The sequence below is a fragment of the Sebastes fasciatus genome, chromosome 17 (assembly GCF_043250625.1).
Source record: "Sebastes fasciatus isolate fSebFas1 chromosome 17, fSebFas1.pri, whole genome shotgun sequence".
Classification (NCBI taxonomy): Eukaryota; Metazoa; Chordata; class Actinopteri; order Perciformes; family Sebastidae; genus Sebastes; species Sebastes fasciatus.
The window spans coordinates 31851952-31876701 of NC_133811.1; the positions used below are offsets into that span (position 1 = coordinate 31851952).

The window sequence follows — 24750 nt, forward strand, 5'->3', positions numbered from 1 at the left end:
CACTTCGGTAAAAGTTCATCAAATCCCAATCTGGCCTCCCTATCTAGCCCGCCCAGACAAAACCCAAAGCTGAAACTGAGGTTAGACATTCAGAGCTGTATAATAGATATAGGACACACCTGGGCAGCAAGAAACACCCGTCAGTGACATGTTCACATGTTCCAATCACTCTGCTCACTTGAGAAACAGTTGGGTTCAAACTAAATGTGCTATCTTCTTCTAAGTTGTTTAACAGATTTAGATGTGAATACCTGTAGAGAAAGTTAGCTGAGGAATGTTAGCTCACTATCAGAGCCAGTGAAGTCATGAGACCTCACTAAGATAACATTACAAGTATACACCGATCAGCCGTTACATTATGACCACCTGCCTAATGCTGAGTAGGTTCTCAGTAGGTTCTCAGTAGGTTCTCAATAGGTTCTCAATAGGTTCTCAATAGGTTCCTCTCTGCCAGATTTGGATCAATCAGCCACGTCCTGTACTCAAAACACAGTTTGTGTCTGCACTGCTGCGTTCTGGTGTTTTGAGGCTCCTGTGGAACATCTCCTCCATCCTGCTATGTATTGACTGGTTGGTATAAACTGATGGTTCTAGAAAGAAGCCCTCAGCCTTTTCCAATCAGCAGGGTTGACAACAGAAGCTCCTGTTTTAGATGGAGTGACATGTTCTGCTCTCAGTGTAGCTGTGCAACAGGAAGGTAGGTACGCTACCAAACACCTAAATCATTCTCTCCATCATTAACAGACATGTTGAACAGTGTTGTACATGTTTCAGGGTCATCCTGTTGTTGATGAACATTTACTCTTCATGTAAACTTATTGACTGTACATCATAGATACAACATACGTGTCCCGATACTGACATGTGCAGCGTTGTGCTCTAACACAAGCTTTGGTAGCAACATATATTCCAACATTAAACAGACGCGTCAGAGCTCATTGTCCACCTTTAAGAGTTCAGTGGAAACAGCAGAATACTGGACTTCCTTGATGAAGGACTTGTTGCTTACAAGGTTGTTGGCATCCAAAGTCCACGGGGCAAAATCCATCCCACTGTCCTCTGTGGGAGCCAAACACTGGCTGACGTGAACCAACAGTCCACTGGAAGGATCAAACTCAGCCTGAGTCCCAGTGGACCGGCCGCCTGTCTGCAGCTCACAGTTAGTTCTCATGTAGCTTTAGATCCAGCTCACGTTTTATAGTTCCCGCCGTTGGCACATCATCTCTTCTTCTTCTTCTGTTGCCGCAGCATCTTTCTCCTCTTCACGATCATGGCGTGCAGCTTCTCCAGACCTTCCTGCAGTCCCTCGCCGATGATAGCGCAGGCGGGCTGAAGGTGCCAGGGCGTGGCGGCGCCGAGCTCGCCCAGAGCCAACGTGCTCTCCATCTCGGCCAGGCTGAGCGAGTTCCTCAGGTCCTGTTTGTTAGCCACCACCAGAACCGGCACTCCCTGGTTCTCCGCCAGCCGCGTGATCTTGTGCAGCTCCGTCTTGGCCTCCTCGACGCGCTCGGCGTCCACCGAGTCCACCACGAACACGATGCCGTCGGCGCAGCGCGTGTAAGAGCGCCACAGAGGACGCAGCTTCTCCTGACCGCCGACGTCCCAGAAGTGGAACGAAGCCGTCCGTCGACCGCCTCCGAGAGTCACCTTGATCTTCTCCGTGTTGAAACCTTTAGTCGGGACGGTGTTCACGAACTCGTTGAAGCGCAGGCGGTACAGCACGGTGGTCTTTCCCGCGCAGTCCAGTCCCAGAATGACAATGTGGAGAGCCTGGAAGGACGGCAGGCAGGGGAAGCGATGATCCGATAATCCATTCCCCATCTTGGTGGAGCGGGAGAAGTCGTCACTGCTTTTATTCCAGCGGGACTGCAGCAAGAGCCTGGGGGGGTCAACACAGCATGCATAATAAGAAGTCAAAGCAGTGAAAACACCCACAGTGGCTTTATAAAACCCAACAAGTGAATACCAGAATATCCCCCCCCCTCTCTCTCTGGAGCTCACATCCTCTCATTATACCGGCAGATGAATGAGAAATAAACCAGCAGGGTGGATAGCACTCCATTTGCACATGTAGCCCCACAGCAGCCAACAGGGATTTCATACGCTAATTTCTATTCAGAGAGTGAATCAGTTAAACAACAGAATGAATTTTCACCTGAAATCTGTGATTCAGGCGATCCTCCAGTGCTGGGTGTTGGGTGATAGAAGCAGATCAAAGGAGGGCTATTTTAAACAGAGCAGACTGACTGAGGCTTTAAAAAGAGGTGTTGCTTGGCAACATATACTGACTTCTCTCTTATGCTGAAGGCAATTTAAAGAACGGTCAATTAATAAAGACTTGCTCATCAGCACAACACATACAAATCTAAAAACATCATTCGACACCTGAATAAACTCACACACATGTCCTGATGAATTCGGCACACATAGACTTCCATAATCTGTCCTCAGCTGCTGCTGCTGCTCTGCTCTCTGCCGGTAACAGCACGGTGAGGATGTACCGGTTTAACTGATGCATTCTCACACAAAGTGGACATTTGATTGGAATTCACTGCAGCTTGGTGTTAAAACATCTGACCCGAAATGAACAGCAGTCACTGAGGATTCAGGAAATGTCTCTACTCGTATGAAACACGACAGGTGAAGCGAGCTTCAGAGCTTAGAAAGAGTCCCGTTAAATTGCCAGATTTGTAAATGGACCCTGGTGTGATTCTTTTCTCCTTCCAGGCTCGAGCAGACCTGCTCAGACTGGAAGATACATGATGCCAACAAGTGTGATACAAGTTAAACTGTCTTTATATATCAGGTCCTGTGTGGCTGACAGACAGGCCTGCACATATTATACATATTATACACATTATAGCTTTAATGACAGTTACAGGACAACACAGAGGATGTTAGATCCATGAGGGACATTCATGTTAGAACGTTATTCTGACAGCAGTTCTCTACACAGGTCCTAGTATCAGTAGAGGAAACTCACCTGCACCACCTGAGTTAACATGAGTCCACCTGATTAGTCCACCTGGGTTAACATGAGTCCACCTGATTAGTCCACCTGGGTTAACATCAGTCCACCTGAGTTAACATGAGTCCAGTAGAAGCTGTTCTCATCACATCCTCAGACCCACAGAGACACAGAGACACTCCCCTCAGAGGAGAGACACACAGAGTAACACACTGTACCACTTCCCTTAACGTTTTTCAAAATAAAGCACCTCCTCCTGAACTATGAAGCAGCTCATTTTCAAATGACTTCTTTTAAAAAAAAAATCCATCATTAAAGGGCCTGTTAGTCAGAATCATAATGTGTTGTTCACAGCTTCACCTGTGGCCGGTAAGTCAACTAAAGTCAGCGTCCTGTTGCTGGCGCTTGTGCTCGCTCTACATAGACATGAAGGAGCATCACTCAACACAGTGAGGAGACACATGAGTGCGCATGAGTGGGGGGAGGAAGACTGGACCTGTTTCTGTGTGGGAGTGGGAAGCGATGTGTATGTGTGTATATATTAAATGTTAAATGGAAGTTATAATTTTGTTTGTTTTGTTATGTTTGTTATAATATGTTTGAAAAAAGGGAATAAAAAGAATTTTCCAAATTACTTCTTTAAGAAAAACTAAAATCAACAGAAAAGCATGTATTTTTACAACAACTGATATCATTTGTCAGCCTTTTGTCAAGTTAGAAAACTCCATGGAAGCCCACGACAAAGCTTGGAAAGTTGATATCAAGTTAAGCGTCTTGAGATAACTTCTGTTGTGATTTGACGCTATATAAAAATAAATTTAATTTAATTGATTTGAATTAATGTTTTGAAGGTAAAGACTAAACTTTCCTTTAAAGGTCCCATATCAGCTACTTTTCAGGTTCATGTTTGTATTTAGTGTTTCTACTAGAACATGTTTACATGCTGTAATGTTAAAAAAGCATTATTTTCCTCGTACCGTCTGCCTGAATACGTCCGTATTCACCCTCTGTCTGAAACGCTCCGTTTTAGTGCATTTCAACGGAATTTTAACAGAATTGCGTTGCTAGGCAACAGCTTGGGTCCATGTTTACTTCCTGTCAGCTGATGTCATTCACATCCACTGCAACAGGAAATAAACTGGGACACATTTAGAATGTTTACGTTTAAAACCGTGAAATGGTCTAAATATTGTATATTTGTGACATCACAAATGGACAGAAATCCTATCGGCTTGTTTCAAACGTGCAATTTCTGAATACGGGCTGTGTGTGTATTTCTCCGTATAATGAGCGTTTTGATATTTTAACAGTATTTATATAGCCCTTAAACCTGCTTTATAATGTAATAAAAGACATGAAAATCTCACTTTTTACAATATGGGACCTTTAATATTGTTGGTAAATGCGTCGTGTTTAGAGGTATCCCCAAAAGGAACAAAGACGATTCCATGGTTAGAGTTTCTCCTGTTTCTGTAGTCAGTGTTAACACATTATTTTTTAGTTTTATTATTATTTATTTTAATTCCCGCTTTTGCTGGACTTCTGGAAAAGATTTGACTACTTCTCAGATATTCTATTTTAAGACTGTTTCTAAACTATTCTGGTTTACGTCAGTTGTTGATTATAGTTTCATTAAATGTGTAATATAATTTGTCCACTTTTTCTTACCCTTCAGTTTCCTAACGTAGTTAACACTTTTATTGTGAAGGAATGATGGTGAGACTTCCGGTCTCCTTCTACCTGGCAATAGATGTCTTGACAGCAGTTCGCTGTCTGATCTGCTGTGCACACGCGAATGCGCACAAACACACGCTCACGCACGCACGCACGCACGCACGCACGCACGCACCTGTTTCTGTCACTCCAGCAAAGCCAAATAAAGTATTGAATAAAGACCAGGAGCTACATTATCTCTGATAACTGTTGACTTTAATGCAACAAATGACCCGTCTAATTATGGTTAATTGATTTGTATGACTTAATCTCTTGTCTTTGATCTAAATACACAACAGCAGTTAAAGCAGCAGTAGATTAGAGCAAATATGATTCAAAAGTTATTTTTATAAAACGGTCGCTATATTCTGACAGTAGTGCATGAGACAGGTAATCTGAAAACAATCAATTTTAGTAAAGTAAATTATTTTCTTTTTTTCTCGTAAGACTTTATTCTCGTAATATTAAAAAAAAATTCTCGTTAAGTTATGACTTTATTCTCGTAATATTCTGATTTTATTGTGTAAATCTCAGATGTGTTTTCCCTCAATGTGGCCCTAATACTCTGTAGTACATTGTCTCTTTGGCCCTCACTGCATTAGACTTATATACTATATACTTAGACTATAAACTGTGTTACCTTCATCACAGTGATCACAAACCTCCACTTCACCAAAAGCCTTTTATTCAGCCTTTCTGTCTGCGTCTCCTGTTCCTGACGGCAGTACGTCTCCTGAGATCACTTCTATTAATTAGGTGCGATGTGCACCTTAACCAATAAAAAAGGGAAAGGGGAAAAAGGAGTAAGTGTCCTCTTCCATGCAGTCTGGTTATTTGTGGTCGGGTGGAACGTTGACTGGAGCTCTGGAGCAGGAGGTTTAATGAAGGACTGGTGTGGTGTCAGGAGCCAGCGGTTGGAAAAAGCCAGCAGGGCAACGACGGCATGTGGCACTTTGGCAGCCGGAGGAGACTGGATCGGTAGTAACGAAACATTCTGATGACTGGAAAACAAAACCCTGGAAAACTGCAGAGTGACTGAAGAACACACTGAACGGCTAAATGAAGGATCGGTGGAGCATTAGAGATCCGGAGGAGGGAAGACCCTGGAAATCCCAAAGGAAAACAGAAACAGCGGAGGCAAACCTAAAGGAAAATGTGGGTGACATGGAGGTCTACACGATGTCACAGCTCGTTGAAATGATCACTCATTTTATACTCCACTGCACCAGATGTCAAAGTCCGAGCCCTGGTCGGATTGAACTGGGAGAGATCGAAACTGTGCAATGGGTACGCAGCCGGATGACGGCTTGTCTGACACATCACTGTAAGGAGGTACACAGCGCCAAACCTAGAGGAAGGTAACAGACCCACACAGTCAGTTATCAGGTGTTCAAAAGGCTGTCTGACGGTAGGAACAGGGAACAGTTCTCTAGTCACGGTTCCCTAGTCACGTTCTCTAGTCACGGTTTTCTAGTCACGGTTCTCTAGTCACGTTCTCTAGTCACGGTTCTCTAGTCACGGTTCTCTAGTCACGTAGTCACGGTTCTCTAGTCACGGTTCTCTAGTCACGGTTCTCTAGTCACGGTTCGGGTCGTGTATGAATTGTTCATTTGAAATAAGTTATGAGACCAATTGTGTAATTTTTTCATGTAGAGTTTGGCTCCCATTTATCGTCACATTAGAAATCAAAGCCTGTTGAAGGAGGCTGGGACACGGGGTGGACACGGGGTGGACACGGGATGGACACGGGGTGGACACGGGTTGGACACGGGGTGGACACGGGGTGGACACGGGGTGGACACGGGGTGGACACGGGGTGGACACGGAGTGGACACGAGGTGGACACGGGGTGGACACGGGATGGACACGGGGTGGACACGGGGTGGACACGGGATGGACACGGGGTGGACACGAGGTGGACACGGGATGGACACGGAGTGGACACGGGGTGGACACGGGGTGGACACGGAGTGGACACGAGGTGGACACGGGGTGGACACGGGATGGACACGGGGTGGACACGGGGTGGACACGGGATGGACACGGGGTGGACACGGGGTGGACACGGGGTGGACACGGGGTGGACACGAGGTGGACACGGAGTGGACACGGGATGGACACGGAGTGGACACGGGGTGGACACGGGGTGGACACGGAGTGGACACGGGGTGGACACGGAGTGGACACGGGATGGACACGGGGTGGACACGGAGTGGACACGGGATGGACACGGAGTGGACACGGGTTGGACACGGGGTGGACACGAGGTGGACACGGGATGGACACGGGGTGGACACGGAGTGGACACGGGATGGACACGGGGTGGACACGGGGTGGACACGGGGTGGACACGAGGTGGACACGGGATAGACACGGAGTGGACACGGGGTGGACACGGGGTGGACACGAGGTGGACACGGGGTGGACACGGGTTGGACACGGGGTGGACACGGGGTGGACACGGGGTGGACACGAGGTGGACACGGGTCTTGAGGTACAGGGTTTAACACATGCTCAGTGTAACTGAAGCTGCGGTCGTGCGTTGCTATTGGCTCAGTTTCTGCGAGTGCAGAGCAGATTTTACTGCTCATTTGTTGATGAAGCGTGACCCAGCCTCCTTCTCAGGATGAAGTGCAGAGTGGACACGATAAAGTCCAGTTAGAGGATCCACCAGCATCGTTTGGCTCTGCTGTACGAGCATTGTGTTTGTGCACCTTCATGTCTCGGTACAGGCGACCGGTTCTCTGGTACCACGAGTCAAAGTGGATCTGGGTCCAGCAGCTGAAGCTCTAGATGGGTAACGCAGCTGTCAGTCAGGGGGCTCTGCCAGTTTACTGGAGGACTTGTGGTTTGTGTTCGTCATTCAGACTCATTCAGCCATAATCTGCAGAATATGAAACAACTTCCTGAGCACAATTCTTTGGCCCTTGATTCCACTTTCCACTGTCACACCGTGGTGTCGGACTTTCACCATGACGTCATCATTACACACATTTAACCAGGACTGAACAGATTACCATCCCTCCCTCTGGACCAAAGAGACGATGACATCCACAACCTGCCTTTAAACAATGTTAACATCTTCCAGTTCTGATCATTATTTGATGTAGCAGTCGTAGATTTTTCACAGATGGACATTTTTTAATATTTCCCAGATGACCAGCGTGGAAACATCCCAAAGTGTCTGTAAAGATCTGGTGAGAAATCCAGCGCAGGAACGTCCACGGTCAGAGCTCTTCCCAAAAGTGACTGAGTCACCGAGGAAAAACTGAGACTCTGATTCAAAACACTGATTTTAATATCACTTCTCATTTTCTGTCTCTGCACCCTCGCAGCCTGGAGCCTCCAGAGTTTGTTGAAGCGTTCACGAACAGTTAGAAGAGTCCTGCCTCAGAGTGCATCGCCTATCAACACCAGCACAATGTCATTAAATCATTTAGTCAGAAAAGCAAAGAGTGTGTTCAGCTGGCTGTGTTCATCTAGTCACTATAAGTACTCATTGTTTGCTTTAAGTAAAGTAAAAACTCATTTTACAACGTTCTGTGTGTTCTTGCAAAGATTTAAGGCCACATTGAGGAGAAAAAATAAATCTGAGATTTAGAGAATAAAGTTATAATATTATAAAGTAGTAATTTTACATGTTATTGTCTTTTATTCTCTTAATATTTTGACTTTATTGTGTAAATCTCAGATGTGTTTTCCCTCAGTGTGGCCCTAATACTCCGTGGTACATTGTCTCTTTGGCCCTCACTGCATTAGACTGATATACTATATACTTAGACTATAAACTGTGTTACCTTCATCACAATGATCACATGATTTGCAGCTCCAGACAGTCTTGTCTCTTTTGATAGTAAAGGTTGCTGACCCCTGACCTCTGACCCCTGACCCCTGACCCCTGGACTAGAGGGACCTCTTGGATTTGGATAAATTATTGAAAAGCATGAGCAAGAATATTTCAGTTCAGTTCATTTTACACAAAACATAAACAACTTGTGCCGATTGTTAAAGAAGTCCAGTCGAATCAGACTGAAACACGCAGTGAGAAGCATCTCTGGAATGTTCTGTAAGTCTCATTTCTGTCTGTTGCTGTCGACCGCTCACAGCAAGCTGTACTTCCTTACGTCTCACCAGTGTTTCCTTCATTTCAGTCCAGTCCAGTAGAACCACGAGAGGTCACGAGATGGGATTCTCTGAGCTCTGGTCGCTGTCGTGGCTGTCGTCCTCGGTCGCCGGCCTCGGCGAGCTGGCGGAGCGCTTCAGTCCTTCTGTCTCTGAAAACTCAGACGGCAGTAATGTCCCTTTCTTTACATTCACCAGCTCTTTCTCTCTCGCCGCCGTCCCCTGTTGGCCTCCCTTCACACGCTTCCACTTCATCCTCCTGTTCTGGAACCAGACCTTCACCTGAGAGGAAAGACAAAGCATAAAGACACATTCATTGTTCATACTCTACTGGAAGGCTGAGTTTTTCACTACAAGTGACGGCGTTCACATCCACATTAATTTGATCCATTGTTAGTATACAATACATTCATTGATCACTGTATTGATTATTGCAGCTTTAATGTCGGGTCATGAAAAGGCCATGTGAAGAGGATGTGGTAGAAGGTATATGAGGATGTATTCTAACATTGTTGTTAAAGAAACGACCTGATTTAACAGGAGTTGTAAATGTGTACAGTAGGTTCAGAAGTAGAAGCTTTAACATAACAGTGAAGACGTTAAGAACCAACCCTCTCATGCACAGAGTTATTGGACCACAATAAGGGGCGGTTTGGAGACACGGCCGATGTGAGGGGGAGTGTTGAGGGACTTGAATCCAGACAGGAAGATGTAAATCCTGGGTGAGTTTGCCTGAGCCAAAAACACGGATTGGTTCTATCCAACAGACCTCCTAATGCACCGTACTCGTGGGGGTGCTGAGACGGCAGCGTTGTTTTTGGACATAAGCGCTGGACTGTCTTCGAACTTATACAAAAACACGTACAGGAGAGTACTAAAGATGTAGACGTACATATTGATCCGATGTGTTTTTGTTGTTGATAGTAAAGGTTGCTGACTCCTGGATTAGTGGATCACAGATTTAAAGCCCAAAACTAAACTACTGTATTTAATGTCACTGAACTTTTAAAAAAATGTTTAAAGGGTATTTATCAGATATATGATACTCTTAAGAGTAGTACTACTCTTCTCCTTTCCCTCCACTGAGCAGCATCAGAACATGTTTTATCTACCAAGACTAAAAGTTGTTCTGAAGACAAAGAGCGGCTTCAGTTCAGTGGAGATTTATGACCTCTCTGGATATTTAGTTTGGATCTCTGCTTTCTTCTAACTCCTCAGAGTCGAACTACGGGACCTGTTGATTTTGTTGCAATACCTAATGGTTCCCAAAAGGATGTTAATAAAAGCCGTGGCCAGTTGAATCCCTCTTTAATTGTATTTCATGACTTTGAGAACATATAAGATTTGAATGGCTCCAGTATTGATCTCCTGTTCCCTCCTCCTCCTCCTCCTCCAACAATGATTCAGAGTAATTCAGCAGGTAGCGTACTTGTCGTTCCGTGAGGTCGAGGTTGACAGCTATTTCGTAGCGTCTCAGTCTGGTCAAATAGTTGTGGTGAGCAAACTCGGACTCCAGTTCCCGGATCTGCTCTTTGGTGAAGGCCGTGCGCTCCTTCCTGGGCTTGCTGCTCATGTCTGACTTATAGCTCCCGTCCTGGGACTCTGAAATGAAAAACAGAACATTTTCCAACCACAGCTGAGTCTCCAGAAAGAGAGAGGGGGGTTGACAAACTGCAGGGGCCCATCTGTAAGAAATGAAATGAAACAAGACAATTAGGATGCCAATCACCTTCTACTGTGTAGATGTTGGTGGTATTGGACCCCAGCAGACGTCTGTCTTCTGTCATTACTGAAAACTAGAACTCTTTATAGGTCGCCAGCTAAACTCAAAGATTTGTAACTATTGTGCATCTTGCGATAAAAGCAACACATTTGGCACAAATGTAGGTTTATATGTTATGAAGAGATATAGATATCAGGGTGCCGCCTATGTGGCCCCCTGTACTACTACTACATCGAGAAATCCCGTAACTGAATTTGAATTTGGGGTCGATAAATGATTGTGTGTGTTTGTGCTACGTTAGCAGCTCTAGCATTGCAGGAGGCTTCGTGTTCGCCGCCGCCACACGTAGTCTGCGTAACTTTAGCGAGTGTCCAACAGACCGTGTGTGTGTGTGTGTGTGTGTGTGTGTGTTGGTGGTGAGTGTGAGGTTGTTGGTGGCGTTCTAGCTGTGATCGTAGGTGTAGCAGTGTTCAGTTTATAAACTACAACTCAAGAGAGCCGGAGAGACGGAGCCGACTTCCTGTATCCTGCAACTCCGGCTCTGCCTCTTAAGGTGGGCTGTTAAGGTGGACCAGCTTTTCTCCTAAGAGACGAGCCGCTCCTCTGAGCCGCTCAGCTTTTGAGTCAATTATTAACATTTCTTTTAACGTTTTACCTGATAGCGTTAATCGGTTAAAATGCTTAATGTCGGCTAACGGTTAAACGGTTACTTATGGACATCCCTAGTGCGGACAGAAGCAGCCTGAGTGTGACGAGAAGGACTGAAGCTGGAGAGGATGAAATCTGTGCAAGCAACAACATATCTGAGTGCAAGCGTAGAGTTTGAGCAGAAGCAGAGCTAATCCGAGCACAAGCAGGGCTTATTTGAGTGTGAGGACAGGGTTTTGAGGAAAAGCATTAGAAAATGTGAATGTGAAATCAATAATCAAGCTCTGAAATTGAAAGACCACGCTCTTGCATGAAGATAAGAAAAAAGCTCCATAGAACAGCAGTCTCCTGGATGAAAGCCTCGTGTTTGTTGGACCCGTCCACCAACTTGTAGTTAACGGAAAGCCCGGTGCATCTATACCGCCGTGAAAGGGCCTTCTGACGGACGCCGACGGCCGTGACAAAACGTCGGTATTTGACGCCTGGGAATTAGAACCAAAATCTTTCCTCAACCTTATCCATACTGTAGAAGCACTTTTCATTCCTACTTGACATATTATTGTATATAAACACAAAGCTTTTCTTAGATTATTGAAATCATATTTTCCCCAATGCACTCGTGTTGTCTGTCGTAACAAGCAGATTTCAAGGATTCCTGTTATGTGCGTACGTGTGGTCTGTGAATGGTGAAAATGAACGGAGCGTTTTGAAAGCAATCCTTCCTGGTGAATAATCATTCCTCCTCTGTTCTCTCCGGTCCTCCAGCGCATAAATCCAGCTGACATTTCATTAGTTGTGTAAATGCGGGAAATGTGCTGACAAACCTCAGCGTACCAGGAAAGAGACGCCGTCTGTGCCGTAATGTCAGACTACAGACACCCGCTGAACTAAACAAAGACACCGGCCAGTGGTGGTTCATATCTTTCCTACTTTATATTAGATTCTATATTTAGCCTCGAAGTCTTTAAGTTGTGTTTTTAGTCGTTCTAACAGTTGAAATCAGTTAAAAGTGTTGTGGCTTCTGTGAGTGCCCGTGAAGTTAGAATTAGGAAATTGGATTTGGGTTTGGCCGCTGGCAGCTTCAGCATATCTCCTGTAATATAAATGTTCAACCTGTCAGTCAAAGCTTCGTCTCCAGTCTCACATCTGAATGTGTGATATCTACATCGGTCCACAGCGTTCAGTGAATATACAGTATATGATGATTTAGTTTTTTGGTAATTAGAAAGATTATTTCAGGTCTCACCAGAACAATCGTTGAAATGCAACGTTTTATATTGTTGCCATGGACGCTGCTAACCCACGTATAGCGTGCAGGTTGTGAATCACATTTATCAACACAAAAACACAAAAGTGTCCTTTATAACTCAATAATTCTAATTAATTATTATCATTATTATTATTAATATTATTAATATTAATAATAATAATGTTGAGGCTACCTGTTTTAGTTATTTCTCATTAAATTCTGAGAAATAAAGATGTTTTAAATTAAATAATAAATGTGTCCTGGGCGATAGCCTCCATTAAAGAGACTAATGTCGTGAGTTTGGGGAATTTAACCATCTGGAGGGAGTTTACATTAAGAACACTTGGACTTCTTATTATACATATTATACTGTACTTTACATAAATTCCATTTTATTTTGAGCTAAATAATGAATTAATAAATAAATAAAAGATTAAAAAAATAACAAAATGAAAAATGAATTTAATTAATTAATTAAATTGCTGTTTTGTAATTGCTTTTAACATGTTGTTGTTGTTTTTTTATTGTTTTTTTTCCACTCACAATGTTATGTTTGGTTACGATTTCCCAGAAGTCTTTGTAGATATTTAAATCAATATTTATCTTGTCTTTTTCATATATATATTTATTGTTATTGTTGTTATTATATATATTACTTGTTCTAATTGTTTGTTATCACTATTAAGTAGTCATATTATTTCTTTATATTAATCTTGTTGTATTGTATTAATTCTCGTAATATTCTGACTTTATTGTGTAAATCTCAGATGTGTTTTCCCTCAGTGTGGCCCTAATACTCCGTAGTACATTGTCTCTTTGGCCCTCACTGCATTAGACTGATATACTATATACTGAGACTATAAACTGAGTTACCTTCATCACAATGATCACATGTTTTGCGGCTCCAGACGGATTTTTTTTAAAATGGCTCTTCTGATAGTAAAGGGTGCTGACCCCTGGACTAAAGCTATATATATATATATATGTATATATATATATATTTGTATTAGAAACACATAATACCATGTCAGCACATTGGCAGATTTTGTTTTGTTTCTTGTTTAAGAAATAAGAATTTAGGACTCAATAATCGGCTAATCGTTGAGATGGATTTATTTATTTTTTGCAGTGTAAAAGCAAAAAAAAACAAGCAAAACACATTAAAAAGAAAATTAGTTTGGAACTTTGCATACAAAGGATGTAAAAGCAGAAAACTTATTTCATTCAGGAAACATTAAAAGATAAATCTCTTTGCAGGGCAGAGAGAGTGAACCTGTGAGCTCTGTATCATACAGCTTCTCGGGGGTTCAAAGGTAAAAGGACGTTGTGATCTTACCTGAGCTGTCATTCCTGCCTTTACTACTGCTTCTGTCTGGCTCCTCTGAAGACAGACTCTGCCGTCCATATTCCCCAGACACACAGGACGCCCCCACGGGGTCACCACCGTGGTCACCACCGCCCGGACCGGGGTCAGAGCCACACAGGTTGGAGCCCCCCGAGCACAGGTCCGGGGCCGTGGCCTCCAGCGGTGGCGAGCAGACGCTGTGCCGGGTGTCAGGTGAGAGCATCTGCGGGGGGACGGGCCAGCCGGGCGGGTGCTGAGGGTGCTGAGGGTGCTGAGGGTGGAGGGGGTGCTGCCGCTGCTGCTGAGGCAGGTGGCCTCGGTGGGCTGTGCCACCAAACACTCCATTGTCCTGTCCTCCAGAGTAGCAGCAGGGGGGAGAGGAACTGGGGAGATCCAGCTGGGAGACGTGGTCGCTCCGGCCGTGCAGGGTCAGGGTCAGTTGGGTGGCGGCGGGGTGCAGGCCCTGGGCCGGGGTATGAGGGCTGCGTAGACATCCAAACAAAGACTGATCCATGGTGTGGGAGTCCTCCAAACACCCCCCTCCCCACTCCTGTCTGTCAGATTCAACCAAAACTCCCAAAGCAAGAAGAAGAAAAGGAGAGTCAGAGGATGTGAGTTCCCCTCTGCAGCCCCCTCTCAGCTCAGACCTCCAGACCTCCAGACACCCCCTGATCCCCCAGAGAGAGCCGGCTGGAGGAAGGCAGAGATGGTGGCGTTGAATAAAGAAGGTCTCGGGCGGCTGACAGGCGGGATGGCGGGTAAACAGTGAAATGCGGAGGAGGATCTCCGGTGACAGCGGAGAATGCCAGGGACCAGTGTGGAAGGAGAGGGAGGAGGGAGAGGGGGGGTGTTATATATAGGCTGTAACCTGAGAGGTAGGCTGGGTCACTGGCTCTCCGCTACTGACCACATGCATGTGATCATCCTCCAAAATGCAACGCACAATAACTCTGAGCCATTCCTACGTATAGCACTGCCGAAAAGGAAAAGTGGGCAAATGTATTTCTGAGCGGAGCGATCTGACCCCGGAGGAACTTCTCCAGGAGCAGCGTTGCATCAGCTGCACTACTTTACAGGGACTGTGTCCTCACCGTCGGTTCTCCTGTTGACGACTGGAGTTCAACATTAAATCACATTTACTCTGACATTATTGTAACGCAGTGATTAAATACTTAAAGTTGGCTCTTTGAAGTTCAACTCAAATATTTTTAGATCATCGCTGGTGAATGTCAAAATCAGAAATTCATGAAGATATTTCATGGCAGAGCTACAGACTAGTCCCGGGGTCAGGGGTCAGGGGTCAGCAACCTTTACTATCTAAAGAGACATTTTAGGCAAAAAAACCCAAAATAAATCTGTCTGGAGCCGCAAAACATGTGATCACTGTGATGAAGGTAACTCAGTTTATAGTCTCAGTATATAGTATATCAGTCTAATGCAGTGAGGGCCAAAGAGACAATGTACTACGGAGTATTAGGGCCACACTGAGGGAAAACACATCTGAGATTTACACAATAAAGTCAGAATATTACGAGACAAAGGGATACTGGTATTGGTATCGGTGCATCCCTAATTTTCAGCTCTGCTTACTGGGCTAACAGTGAGCAACCGTAGCTAACGTTCAGTTAGAAATGGAGTCGACGCCAACGAACGACCAGCCCCCCAACCCCCCATCACAACTCAGACCTCCAACACAAAACTCCACAGAAGCACAAAAAATGCAAAGTTCTATGTAGTGAAGCCCGTCTGGCAAAACAATGTGTTGCCTCATTGTTGTGACCGATGGTCACTCGCTTCTACGTAGTGCGAGCACGAGCAACAGGACGCTGACCGTCGACTACAGGTCACTGTTAACAAGCAATTTCTGATTCTTACATAGAGTCCCTTTAAGTGGTGTCATATATTCCTCTGAAATCTATATTCAGGTCTACACCAACAGCATATTGAACTAAGACTGGCACTAATGAATCATTCAGGTAACAGACTGATGAGATGTGGTTCAGAACATCCCGTCAGTTAATGAACTCGGTGCTCAGCTGAAGGTGAAATCCCTCCAGGTGTTCTTTCAGTTTCTCCCTCACGTCTTCTCCCGTCTCCCCCGGCGTGGAGTTCACCGTTTCCCCTCTGGACAGAAGACCTCTGCTGTTCTCTGTCATGATGTGTCTCGAGTCTCCTTTAACATCCAGTTCTGACACCAGTACGGCTTGTGCTTCGTCATCAGCTCCCTCCATCTTGAGAAAGCTTTGTAATCCGTCTTCAGTAGGGACAGGCACCAGAATGACCTGTCCCTCAGCACTGTCCTGGATCCAGAACAGCTGCTGCTGCTGCTGCTGCTGCTGCTGCTGCTGCTGCTGCTGGTCCTGGTCCCGGTCCCGGTCCCGGTCCCGGTCCCGGTCCTGGTCCAGCTGATGCTCCGGACCCACAGCTTCAGTCTCTCCATCACACATGTCAGAGAGCTTCTGCTGGGAGCCTAATAAAAGCAAACTCTGCTCATGACTATCAGGCAGAGACACATGTTGAAGACCTGGAGGATTTGAGTCAGACCCTGGTGGTCTTTCCAGCCTGACCGTCTGTCTGTCCTTGGCATTGTCCTTGGTTTCAACACTTCTCAGAGTCTTCAGAGAGTCCTCATCGTGAACTGTGGGTCGGACATCTTTCCCGGTCTTTGAACCTCTGTGTGCTACCTGCCCCCCCGCCTGCCCTCTTCCACAGTAGAAGCAGCGTCCCTCCTCAGACCAGCTGTTATTGTCCGGAAGCCCCAACTCCAACTGATCCACACTTCTGTCCTCAAACACCACGGCGTCCTCAGACTTAGCGTCGGTCTCGCTCTCCTCCTGGTTAGAACCTTGTTTTCCTCGTCTCTTCTCCCCGCCTTGCGTCCCTCCCTTGTGTTTCCCAGCGTCCTGTGAGACGAGCAGAGTGTGCTTCAGCCGTTTATCCCGGAGCTTCAGCACGGTGCTCCGCAGGCGGTTCTCCCTCCGCCTGGCAGCGTGCAGCTGTCTCAGGGCCTTCTCCAGGCAGTCGATGGCCTGGTCGTACCGTCTCCTCCACAGCAGAGGACAGAGCTGAGCGTAGCTGTGCTCCTTGGGCAGGTAGAAGCCCGGAGGGGGGGGCAGACGCCTCATGTAACGTGACGGGGAGAGGGGACGAGACACCGGTGCCGGTGATGGACTACTTTCTTGCCGCTCCGTCCCTGATGTCTCTTGAGAAGACGCAGGTGTGTCTTCACCAGTCTCCTCAGCCGCTGACCTCTGAACTGGGACTTCTTCTGACGTCTGACCCCCGTCTGTCTCTCGCTGAGCGTCCTCCTGGTCGCCTGAGCGCTGACTCTTCCTACAGAAACAAAAGATGAAGTGACTGTTTGTTCCATTAGGTTTTCCTTCACATGGCGGGACATACATGAGGGATAAGCCTTTTGCACATTCACATTCTCTGATTACCTGACAGGACTGTCCTCTCGTCTCTGAGCTGGTCCTGCTCGTTTGCATTTGGTCGTTGAAGAAGACTCAAACACTGTAGGAAATGCATCTTCCTTTAGTCTTCTGATCCCGCTGTGAAGAAGGTCAAACACATTTCAGGCTGCTGTCCGAACACCGTGAGCAGTATATACTCATTATATCAATAACAGAAAGTGATTGATATGATACTGAGTGAGTCTACAGACCTGCAGGATCCAGTCAGCTCAAAGCTGTCCGGGCTGAAGTGTTTGGAGCAGAAGTAGACGAAGTCCGTCTGAGGATCCCAGGAGTCCGCACGGTGGGAGTTTGTGATCCAAAGGTTCCTCCGAGTTGCTCCTTTTGGTAATCTGACCATCACAACAACAAATGATTATTCAATTCATCTTTATGACAGACTCAAAGTCCATTAAAACACATACAACACAAACAACAATACAGACATTAGAATAGAAACTGACACTTTTTATAAAAGACAGCTATCCCAGTGTTTCCACAGGGATGACTGGTATGGTATAACACTAAAACAAGGATGATGACGGCAGTCTGAGAATCATTAAGCCGACATATAAATGTATACATCAGGTTTCTCAACAGAGCCTGGAAAGAGATGACACCTGTACTACAGAACAGCTCACCTGTACTACAGAACAGCTCACCTGTACTACACCACCTGGGTTTCTGAAGGAATATCTGCATGCAGTCATTGTAGGAAACCTGAAACTGATGCATGCTTGCCTTTTTAACCTTTCACCACAGGGGGGCAGTATAGAGGGGGGGGTGCAATAGGCTCTAAAGCAGGGGTCTCAAACTCGCGGCCCGCGGGCCAACTGCGGCCCGCAAGACGATATTTTGTGGCCCCCACCTTGATATGAAAGTTTAATGTTAGTGCGGCCCGCAAATTTTTTTTTTTTTTATAAAGTTTTTTTTGGGGGCATTTTTTCATTTTTATTGACAGGACAGTGGATAGAGTCTTGGAAAGGGGGGAGAGAGAGAGTGGATGCGGAAAGGGCCACAGGCCGGATTCGAACCCGGGCCGCCGCGGTCAGGACCAAGTCTTGTTACATGGGCGCCCGCTCTACCAACTGAGCTAACCAGGCGCCCTCGGCCCGCGAGTTTTATGTGAATGGCAGTTTGCCGTGGAAGGTCCCTTTGTTGCGCGAGCCCGAGCTGAACGAACCTACCAATCACAGTGGGGTATATGGCTCCCGGGGGCGGGCAATCGGCCGGGCTTGATGCAAGCAGAGAAACATTTCACAACAACTGTGGCGGCCCGTGTAACATCGCATAAGCTTGATTAAAGCTTGATTTATACTTCTGCGTGTAATCGACGCCGTAGCCTGACGTGCACCTCTCCAGAAATGTAACTACACGTCCCGGCGACGCAGACCGCAACAGCTGTGATTGGTCCAGTCTCTCAGCGATGCTGAGCGGCCAGGACCAAGTTCTACTTCTCTCTGCCTCCATCTTTTCAATGTTTGTTCACACAAATCCACTGAGATATATTTTCTCTTTTCGGCGTTGCAGTAATGTAAAAGTTCTGTGGTTCAACAGTTATTAGCTCCAACTCCGCTCAGTTTCTGTTTGTAGTACAAGAAGAAGAAGAAGAAGAAGGAAACTCATAGAGACGCCGCCGCCAACTAGCGGTTTGGTGGTGTAATTGCAGAGCAACACAAACACAGCAGGCACAACTTTATTGCGGAGTGACACCAAGTGGAATGAATATATATCTTGTCACACAGCCCCAATCATGTCTTTTTCAAAGCCTGCAGTGAAGAGAAAGGTTGGTGACGAGCACAGACAATTTCAGGAAAAGTGGGAGACGCAATAGAGGCCATGTTCAGAAGAACCGTTCATGTTCTTCAATGTTCCATTAATGTTCAGGACAGTTCATGTTCAGAAGAACCCATTCAAGTAAAAGAACTGTTAATAATGACGTTTGAGAAGATTGTTTTTTTTTTTAACAAAGCTTTTTTTGTGGAATACCTGATGCGGCCCAGCCTCACCCAGACTCTGCCTCCAGCGGCCCCCAGGTAAATTGAGTTTGAGACCACTGCTCTAAAGAGACCACTGTATCTTAACATGGTCTGAACACAGGGAGAACTTTCTTGCCAACATGTTAGCTTGAGTATATAATATATGTATATACATGTCCTCATCATCAGACATTTGATCTGTAATAAAGTGCCCCAGATATTTAGTTTTATTATAAACACATAGCAGTTGTCCTGATAGATCAAAAGCCGGAGAGTTGAGGTCCCTATCTTCTTCTGTTCTACAGATCATGACGACACTCTTTCCTGCTTGTATTGCACATCATATCTGACCCCGTACTCGGAGCATATATTCAGCAGCTGTTGAAACCCAGCAGTCTGAACCATAAACATATATACATATATACGTAGACGCCACCACATCGACTCCTGGATCGTACGTCAACGTGGGCGCCATATTGGACAGGGCAAGACTGGCCTGTAACTCTATACAAGTGAACGGGGGGATAAAAAGCACCATAACGTCTACATTGCTCAACCGATTCCACCGAGTGGTTATTATATGAAAGGGTTTATGATCCACGAGGAGTAGAAACATAAAGTTTAAAACAGTATACTTATTTTATACACCTTCAGTTACACAGCAGCACTGTACTGTTTCTCTCATACACAGCACCGTCCTCATACCCGCTCTTACGCAACTTCAGTTGCAGAATATGAAAAGACGGGCGTTTTTTCATATTCTGTCTTCTAGTGATTTTATTTTTTTGTTTTTATAAAAAGAAAAATGAAAATGAACCCTTTTTTTAAAGTTTAGTTCATCCCTTGTTGCGCTTGATAAAGAAAAACACTTTGTATTTCAATTTGAATTTTTGTATTTTAAAATGAAAATCAAATAACCATTTATTTTTTGTATTTTAATATCCTTTTGTGTAAGGAAAATGGAATGACCAAAAGACACACTGATCGTTTATCCCAGCATCCAACAACATCATTCTCCTATCAGCTGACTAAGGAGTCATCATTTCAGCATCGTTTAGTTGAACGCTGGATCAAAATCACCAGCTTCATTTATTACAACAGAAACCTTGTTATTGGTAACCAGCCTGTAAATAGTGAGTATTATAGTAACACCTAGAGTTATACATCCCTGATGTTCTACTAAAGGCTCACTTGTGAAAGGTGATGCCAGCGCTACGAGTCTCACGGTTGTCCCGAGATTTGCAGCCGCCTGCTGAGCAATGTCTCGGCATCTGAAAGAGACACGTGAAGAGAACAAGAGTTCGTCAGTTACAGATGTTGACAAGTATCATTAACTCTAGTTATATATGGTTGTTATAGCATTAACTCTAGTTATATATGGTTGTTATATCATTAACTCTAGTTATATATGGTTGTTATATCATTAACTCTAGTTATATATGGTTGTTATATCATTAACTCTTGTTATATATGGTTGTTATATCATTAATTCTAGTTATATATGGTTGTTATATCATTAACTCTAGTTATATATGGTTGTTATATCATTAACTCTAGTTATATATGGTTGTTATATCATTAACTCTAGTTATATATGGTTGTTATATCATTAACTCTAGTTATATATGGTTGTTATATCATTAACTCTTGTTATATATGGTTGTTATATCATTAACTCTTGTTATATATGGTTGTTATATCATTAATTCTAGTTATATATGGTTGTTATATCATTAACTCTTGTTATATATGGTTGTTATATCATTAACTCTTGTTATATATGGTTGTTATATCATTAACTCTTGTTATATATGGTTGTTATATCATTAACTCTAGTTATATATGGTTGTTATATCATTAACTCTTGTTATATATGGTTGTTATATCATTAATTCTAGTTATATATGGTTGTTATATCATTAACTCTTGTTATATATGGTTGTTATATCATTAACTCTTGTTATATATGGTTGTTATATCATTAATTCTAGTTATATATGGTTGTTATATCATTAACTCTTGTTATATATGGTTGTTATAGCATTAACTCTTGTTATATATGGTTGTTATATCATTAACTCTTGTTATATATGGTTGTTATATCATTAACTCTAGTTATATATGGTTGTTATATCATTAACTCTTGTTATATATGGTTGTTATATCATTAACTCTTGTTATATATGGTTGTTATATCATTAACTCTTGTTATATATGGTTGTTATATCATTAACTCTAGTTATATATGGTTGTTATATCATTAATTCTAGTTATATATGGTTGTTATATCATTAACTCTTGTTATATATGGTTGTTATATCATTAACTCTTGTTATATATGGTTGTTATATCATTAACTCTTGTTATATATGGTTGTTATATCATTAACTCTAGTTATATATGGTTGTTATATCATTAACTCTTGTTATATATGGTTGTTATATCATTAATTCTAGTTATATATGGTTGTTATATCATTAACTCTTGTTATATATGGTTGTTATATCATTAACTCTTGTTATATATGGTTGTTATATCATTAATTCTAGTTATATATGGTTGTTATATCATTAACTCTTGTTATATATGGTTGTTATAGCATTAACTCTTGTTATATATGGTTGTTATATCATTAACTCTTGTTATATATGGTTGTTATATCATTAACTCTAGTTATATATGGTTGTTATATCATTAACTCTTGTTATATATGGTTGTTATATCATTAACTCTTGTTATATATGGTTGTTATATCATTAATTCTAGTTATATATGGTTGTTATATCATTAACTCTTGTTATATATGGTTGTTATATCATTAACTGTTGTTATATATGGTTGTTATATCATTAACTCTTGTTATATATGGTTGTTATATCATTAACTCTAGTTATATATGGTTGTTATATCATTAACTCTTGTTATATATGGTTGTTATATCATTAATTCTAGTTATATATGGTTGTTATATCATTAACTCTAGTTATATATGGTTGTTATATCATTAACTCTAGTTATATATGGTTGTTATATCATTAACTCTTGTTATATATGGTTGTTATATCATTAACTCTTGTTATATATGGTTGTTATATCATTAACTCTTGTTAGTTGCAGCCCCCGTAAGATATTTTGGAAGAAAATGTCATTTTGTCTTTATCATGTAAATGATTCATTTAAAGGTCCCATATCAGCTCATCTTCAGGTTCATGTTTGTATTTTGTGTTTCTACTAGAACATGTTTACATGCTGTAACGTTAAAAAAACACTTTACTGTCCTCATATCCTGCCTGTCTGAATATACCTGTATTCCCTCTCCGTCTGAAACGCTCCGTTTTAGCGCATTTCAACGGAATTGCAACAGAATTGCGTTGCTAGGCAACAGCTTGGGTCCATGTTTACTTCCTGTCAGCTGATGTTATTCACATCCACTGCAACAGGAAATAAACTGGGACACATTTAGAATGTTTACGTTTAAAACCGTGTAATGGTCTAAATATTGTATATTTGTGACATCACTAATGGACAGAAATCCTGACGGCTTTGTTCAAACGCACAGTTTCTGAATACGGGCTGTGTGTGTGTTTCTCCGTATATTGAGTGTTTTGATAGTTTAACAGTATTTATATAAAGCAGCTTCATAATATAAAAGACATGAAATGAACATCTCATTGTTTACAATATGGGACCTTTAATTATTATTTGGACAAATGTAAATGTATTAACAATAAACATTCATATCTGTAATATTCATCTAAAATGTATCACAACTTTTCATCTCTGCTCACACATATGTTTAAATGTATTATTTTTATTATTTATTTGATTCCATATATCTTTAATGTATCATCACACTGATGGCTTGTTTGTATATATTCTGGATTTCAGCAGTGAACCGTCTCGGTTATATTATATTATTATTCTAGTTATTAGTTATGTGCTATTATAGTTATTAGTTATTATAGTTATTAGTTATGTGTTATGTGTTATTATAGTTATTAGTTATTATAGTTATTAGTTATTATAGTTATTAGTTATGTGTTATGTGTCGTGTAGATGAACCGGAGTGTCTGCAGAGCGCTGAGCTTCCGGTTTCATGTGAATCTCCGGTAAGACTGAACGTTAAACATCTAACCTCTCTTCAGTACCGATCAGAGAGTCTGGACTCGGTAGGAACGATGTGACGTCGTTATTCACATACAGGGTCCATGCAACAAGCTGACCTACAGCTGACCTCCTCCTAACCTACTGCTGCTGATAACCAGCTGTTAACCGCTGCAGCAGCTGCAGTAACCCGCTGCAGCTGCTGCTGAGACCAGAGAGAGAGATTATTACCCTGCTCAGCACTGCGCTGCAGATCTCGACCTCACGAAGATGGCGGCTCTCTTCTTCTTCTTCCTCTTCTTCCTCTTCTTCCTCTTCCTCATCCTCCGCCCACTTTTTTTTTTTTTTTAAATAAAACTTTATTTAAAGCACGCAAATTACATTATATATATATAATGTATATATATATATAATGTAATTTAATAATGAATTTGCAATGTGCAAATTCATTATTAAATTGAAATTCTTCCGGTGTCAGTGTATTTAGTCTTTTTTGGCAAAAAGGCAAAAAGACTAAATACGGTCCTGATTGTCTGGTAATTACATAAATCCTGTTTACACAATCATCTGTATACATTTACTGAGTAAATCCCAGAAGAAAAGACATGTTCAGGGTTTTATTCAACTTAGTAGATGTGCTTCTTGAAACAGCTGGCTCCTGCAGATGTGTGCAAGTTAAAACAAATACCAAGAATAGTTTGCAGATGCTCACCATTTGACACTAGTTTGCATCATACTGCACATACCGGAATCACATCCTACAAAAACAATATCATATATATATATATATATATAGTGACAGCCCCTCTGTGTTTGGATCTTGTACTGTGTTTGCTTCCTCTCATCAGGGCTGCAGACCTGAGGAGGCTAATCAGCAGCATGAGACACACCTGGCCAGGTGTGCTCCCTGCATACAGCCAGAGCCTGCAGCCAGAGCCTGCAGCAGTCTGCTGCTGGCAGACCTCCTTGCACATCTTACCTTTGTTAAATGGTTTTGGTTCTTTGTCTTTATTTTAAAGCACAACATGCATGTAGCACATTTTCACACATCCACTCCCTACACTACTGACTCTACAGATTCCTCCCAGACATTCTGTAGACTTTTTACATAGTTTTTGGTTAATAAATCACTTTATTTATTCAGTATACCCATGTGTCTCCCGTTTTTGTCACAGCTCTAGAGGCAGGCTGTGACAATATATAATAATATATATATATATAATAATATATATATAATAATATATACATATATTAAAAAATATATATATATGTATATAATATTTATATATAATAATATATACATTTATATATATATTATTATATAATATATATATATATATTATAATAATAATTATAATATATATATATTATAATTATTATTATTATATATATTATTATTATATATATTATTATATATATATTACTATATATATATTATATATTATAT

The 24750-nt window shown here is 42.6% G+C and overlaps 3 protein-coding genes across 5 annotated transcripts in view; all 3 read right to left on the reverse strand.

The window, feature by feature from the left end:
• Positions 1-1218: 1218 nt before the first annotated feature.
• On the reverse strand, positions 1219-2928 carry LOC141754342 (ADP-ribosylation factor-like protein 4A). Of its 2 annotated transcripts, none has more exons than XM_074613341.1 (2): positions 2400-2928; positions 1219-1879 (listed from the first exon to the last, which is right to left on the reverse strand). In XM_074613341.1, the coding sequence occupies exons 1-2, from the start codon at positions 2516-2518 to the stop codon at positions 1219-1221; spliced, it is 780 nt and encodes a 259-aa protein (XP_074469442.1). In that variant the 5' UTR covers positions 2519-2928. The 2 variants fall into 2 exon arrangements, with proteins under 2 accessions (XP_074469442.1, XP_074469443.1); XM_074613342.1 differs by having other exon boundaries at positions 2404-2926.
• Positions 2929-7961: 5033 nt separating this feature from the next.
• Positions 7962-24750, reverse strand: part of LOC141754340 (homeobox protein MOX-2-like) — a 258572-nt gene continuing 241783 nt past the window's right edge. The window contains exons 2-5 of the mRNA XM_074613338.1: positions 13760-15252; positions 10233-10405; positions 8813-9085; positions 7962-8780 (exon numbers count right to left, since the gene is read on the reverse strand). Coding sequence (XP_074469439.1) covers positions 8858-9085; positions 10233-10405; positions 13760-14282 — 924 coding nt within the window. The 5' untranslated portion in view covers positions 14283-15252 and the 3' untranslated portion in view covers positions 7962-8780; positions 8813-8857. The remainder of the gene's footprint in view (positions 8781-8812; positions 9086-10232; positions 10406-13759; positions 15253-24750) is intronic.
• Positions 15778-23616, reverse strand: thap7 (THAP domain containing 7). 2 transcript variants are annotated; one of them, XM_074613326.1, is made up of 5 exons: positions 23535-23616; positions 20391-20470; positions 17433-17573; positions 17209-17319; positions 15778-17101 (listed from the first exon to the last, which is right to left on the reverse strand). In XM_074613326.1, exons 2-5 carry the CDS (start codon positions 20468-20470, stop codon positions 15781-15783), a joined length of 1653 nt encoding a protein of 550 aa, XP_074469427.1. In that variant the 5' UTR covers positions 23535-23616; the 3' UTR covers positions 15778-15780. The 2 variants fall into 2 exon arrangements, with proteins under 2 accessions (XP_074469427.1, XP_074469428.1); XM_074613327.1 differs by lacking the exon at positions 23535-23616 and adding an exon at positions 23335-23523.